The following is a 3,716-nucleotide window of genomic DNA, read 5'->3' on the forward strand; positions in this document are numbered from 1 at the left end:
GGTTGTCGATGCGCAGCTGGCGGAAGACCTTGCCAGCTCGCTTGTCCTCCAGGTAGACGCTGCCTGCGCCGCCGCGCAGGGAGGTGTCAGAGCCCGCAGCGCTGCCACCAAAGGCCCAGGTAGCGACCACGGAAAGCAACGGGCGCATCTGGCACGTGGATGGCCAGGCGACCACCACTGCCACCGCCCTGGCGGGCACCCAGGCCGCGACCACCGTTCACGTTGAGGTCACCTGAGCCCGTGATGTGATCGGTGAAGATGAGCAAGCTGCCGCCGCTGCCAGCACCAGACACGCGCGTGGGCACGCTGTCCTGGCCACTGACATCAATGAGGCCGTCAACAACGACATACTCGCTGCTCAGCTTCATCCATCCGCCACCGTAGCCGCCGCTGTTGCCACCGCGAGAACCCGTCTGCGTTGGAAGGTAGAGGTCACCGTACTGCGCACCACCAGCAACGCTCTGACTGCCGCGACCGCCGGGGCTGCCGTGGCCGCCACCAGAAGCCGACGTGCCGTCAAAGCTGCCAGCGCCACGCGGGCTGTCGCCGAGCTGGCGGTCCCCGGAGAGCAGAATGCTTGACTCAGCCTCCACGTCGAGGTACTTGATGGTGGCGTTAACAAAGTCTGTCTCCACCTCAGCACCAAACTTGAGGTCAGCGAAGCCAATTGAGGCAGTCAAGCCCATGGTACTCTGCAGGAACATGCGAGTCTCGGCTTGCAAGTGCAAGGACGCAAGGTCCAACGTGCCTGCAGGGTTCACCCACAAAGTCTCCCACGTTGTGAGGTTGCGAGCGGAGAGCTCGCTGGTGAGGTAGAAGTTGAGGGTGGTGCCACGCGTCATATCGAGGTCGGCAACGTTGGTCACTCGGCCGCGCCAGTCAAAGGCGCGAGTGCCGGCGTACAACAGGTGAGGCGCAAACACCATTTCGCCGCCAGCATCGAGGATGAGGTCCACAAGCGGCTGCACGCGGCGGTCGTGAGGGTCAAAGATCCACGTCTGGTTGGCGAAGCAGTGGATCGTTGTGGTCCTGTCGCCAGTGAGCTTCTCAACGTCAACCATGATGCCCTGCACAGCAGGGTGCACGCGAACAATGCCGGTGCGAACCACCTCGAGCTCAGCAAAGTTGAGATGGTGCACGTCGTGCTGATCAATCTCATGCACTTGCTTGTGGCCATGGTTTGCGTTGTCGATGGTGAGCACGGTTCGCACCGCGCCACCCAGTGCAACATCCTCGACAAACACGGAGCCCGCACCGCCGTGAGCGGCGTCCAGGCCAGCCGTGCCAGTGCCGCCAAGCGCCTGCATGGTGCCTGAATACTGGAGGTCAAAGGCAGCGTGGACGGCAACGCGGCCGCCGCTGCCACCGATGTAGCCGTTGCCACCGTCAGCGCGGATGACACCCGTGCCTCGCAGCTCGTCCCCAACTTCAATCAAGATGGAGCCGCCAGAGCCGCCGCCGCCAGAGCCGCCGCCGCTTGCACCATCAACCGCAAGCACGCCGTCCACGAAGACGTCAATGGCCTGGATGAAGATGTGTCCACCGCCGTTGCCGCCCTGCGAACCGCGGTAGCCCGTCGTCGTGGGCGCGTAGAGCGTGCCAAAGTACGCGGATGGCGTTTGCGCATCAGATGCGACACCGCCGTGTGAGGCGTGGCCAGCACCGCACTGCGAGCAGAGGCCAGGTTGCACCTGAGTCTCAACGCCACTGCAGTCGATCCTCGACCCGCGCTCCAGCACGAGCAGGCCAACGTCCAGCGTCATATGCTCCTGGTGCACGGAGGTGCCCGTGCGGATGTTAAACGCGCCACTGTGAAGTACGAGCGAGAGACCATCAAACGCCGAGAACGTCGACCCAGACAGCAGCTCTAATTCATCGAAGGTCAGCTCGCCAGCCACGTCTTGTCGGCGGTACACTGGGTGGGTAAACGTGGACACAGACTCGTTCAGGCCAGCCTTGATCATGTTTTCGCCAAACAAAACGCTTGCGCTCGCACCAATCGTGAGGCGGTTGGCGTTTGTGAGCTTGCCATTGACATGCAGAGCGTGGCCAATGACAGCGACAGACTGGGGCAAAATCAGCTCGCCACCTTCGTCAACCGTAAAGTCATGGGCCGCCACCAGTCGAGATGTGCTGCGCGGTGTGCTGAAAGCGACCCACATTCTCTGTCCATTCTGAACGAGCAGGTGACCCGTCTTGTCACCACCCAGCTCCACGGCACGGAGGCTGCTGCCCACAAACTCCACGCGGGCGCCACCGAGGATGTCAAGGCGGTCAAACACAAAGTCTGTCGTACCAGTCTGCTCAATCACGGTCGTGGGGGTGTCAGCGTGCGCCGCGCCGTTCTCGTTGTCAACTTGCAGGGACACCTCTGTTGACCCAAGGCGGGCGTTGACAAAGTAGAAGGTGCCTGGCGCGCCAACGTCGTTGCTGCCGTGTCCGCCAGACGTGTACACCTCGCCGGCATACTGCGACAACGTGTCCACGATGACGGCAATGCGGCCGCCAGCACCAGAGCCCGCGGACGAAGCGGAGCCACCGCGAGCAGCGAGGTCGCCCGTGCCCGTGAGTTTTGATGCCTGGATGTAGATGGAACCACCCGCACCAGCGCCGGAAGTGGCGTCCTGTCCAGCCACAGTAATGCTGCCTGCATGGCGCAATTCCAGGCTGCTGACGATGTGCACGAGTCCACCACCGTACACGGTCAAACCGCCGCTGCCAGGCATGTCTGGCGTCTCAAAGGCGCCGCTGGCACAACTGGCGCCTGAACCACCAGCAAAACCGCCGTGACCGGCGCCAGTGTTGCTGCTGCCGGGGCATGGGCCAAGCCCTGGCGGGAAGCCCTTGTTGTTGAGGTCAACAACGGACTGGGGCTGAAGAATCAACTCGCCAACACGCGCAGAAATCCGGTGAGCCACGATGCGAGCAGCGAAGCCAACATTCAGTTCACCCACAGCCAGCGTGACGTCCGTGGACTGATCGCCGTTGAAGGTCACTGTGGCGTGCTGCCCAAGCTGGAAGGCACCAAGCTTGAACTCGCTCGGCTGGCTGATGAATACATACCCTGTGCCGTCTTCGTACTTGGCAGTGCGCACTGTATCCGCAAAGGACAGGGTGCCGTGTGGCTTGACAAACACGCGCTGAGCATTGGTCAGCTGGCCAGCAAACGAGTTGCGGGGGCCAACGAACTGCACCGCTGGTGGCAGGCGAACCTCGCCCATTTCCGTCAGCACGAGGTTGGAGGCAATGCGAGCAATCACGTTGCGGCTCGTGGCAGCCTCCAGATGCATCGTCAGTTTGTCGTGCACCAGGATGGTGGTTGACTCATCGGACACCAGGTCAACAATGGTCAGCGTCAGCGTTGCTTGAGTGTCGTCTGTCGTCGACAGCTTGGCGCTGTCGGCCATGTGCACCTCGTCAAACGCATACGCCGTGGCCCCCGCACAGCCCGAGAGCCGCGTGTACGGGTCCGTGTCGCGCTTGGCGTTCTCCAGGAACAGCTGGCGGAACGGATAACCGGCGGGCTGCGACGTGACATACGCCGTGCCAGATGCGCCGTGTCCGAGGCGCCCGCTGCCACCTCGGGTGAGCAGGCTGCCCTGGAAGTGGTTGGTCTTTGCCACCTCAATCACAATGCGGCCACCGCTGCCCGCGCTGCCACAGGTGGAGCAGCGTGGCGTCGCCGCCAGCGACGGAGATGGTACCAACACCGTGCA

At 62.8% G+C, this 3,716-nt stretch overlaps 1 protein-coding gene across 1 annotated transcript in view; it reads right to left on the reverse strand.

Annotated features, from left to right (window-relative positions):
• Positions 1–86: 86 nt before the first annotated feature.
• PTSG_13037 (uncharacterized protein) overlaps positions 87–3,716 on the reverse strand; it is a gene marked incomplete at its 3' end in the record, with an annotated part of 41,297 nt that continues 37,667 nt past the window's right edge. Inside the window, exon 13 of the mRNA XM_004988397.1 lies at positions 87–3,524. Coding sequence (XP_004988454.1) covers positions 87–3,524 — 3,438 coding nt within the window. The remainder of the gene's footprint in view (positions 3,525–3,716) is intronic.

Source organism: Salpingoeca rosetta (assembly GCF_000188695.1).
Source record: "Salpingoeca rosetta unplaced genomic scaffold supercont1.36, whole genome shotgun sequence".
Lineage (NCBI taxonomy): Eukaryota > Choanoflagellata > Craspedida > Salpingoecidae > Salpingoeca > Salpingoeca rosetta.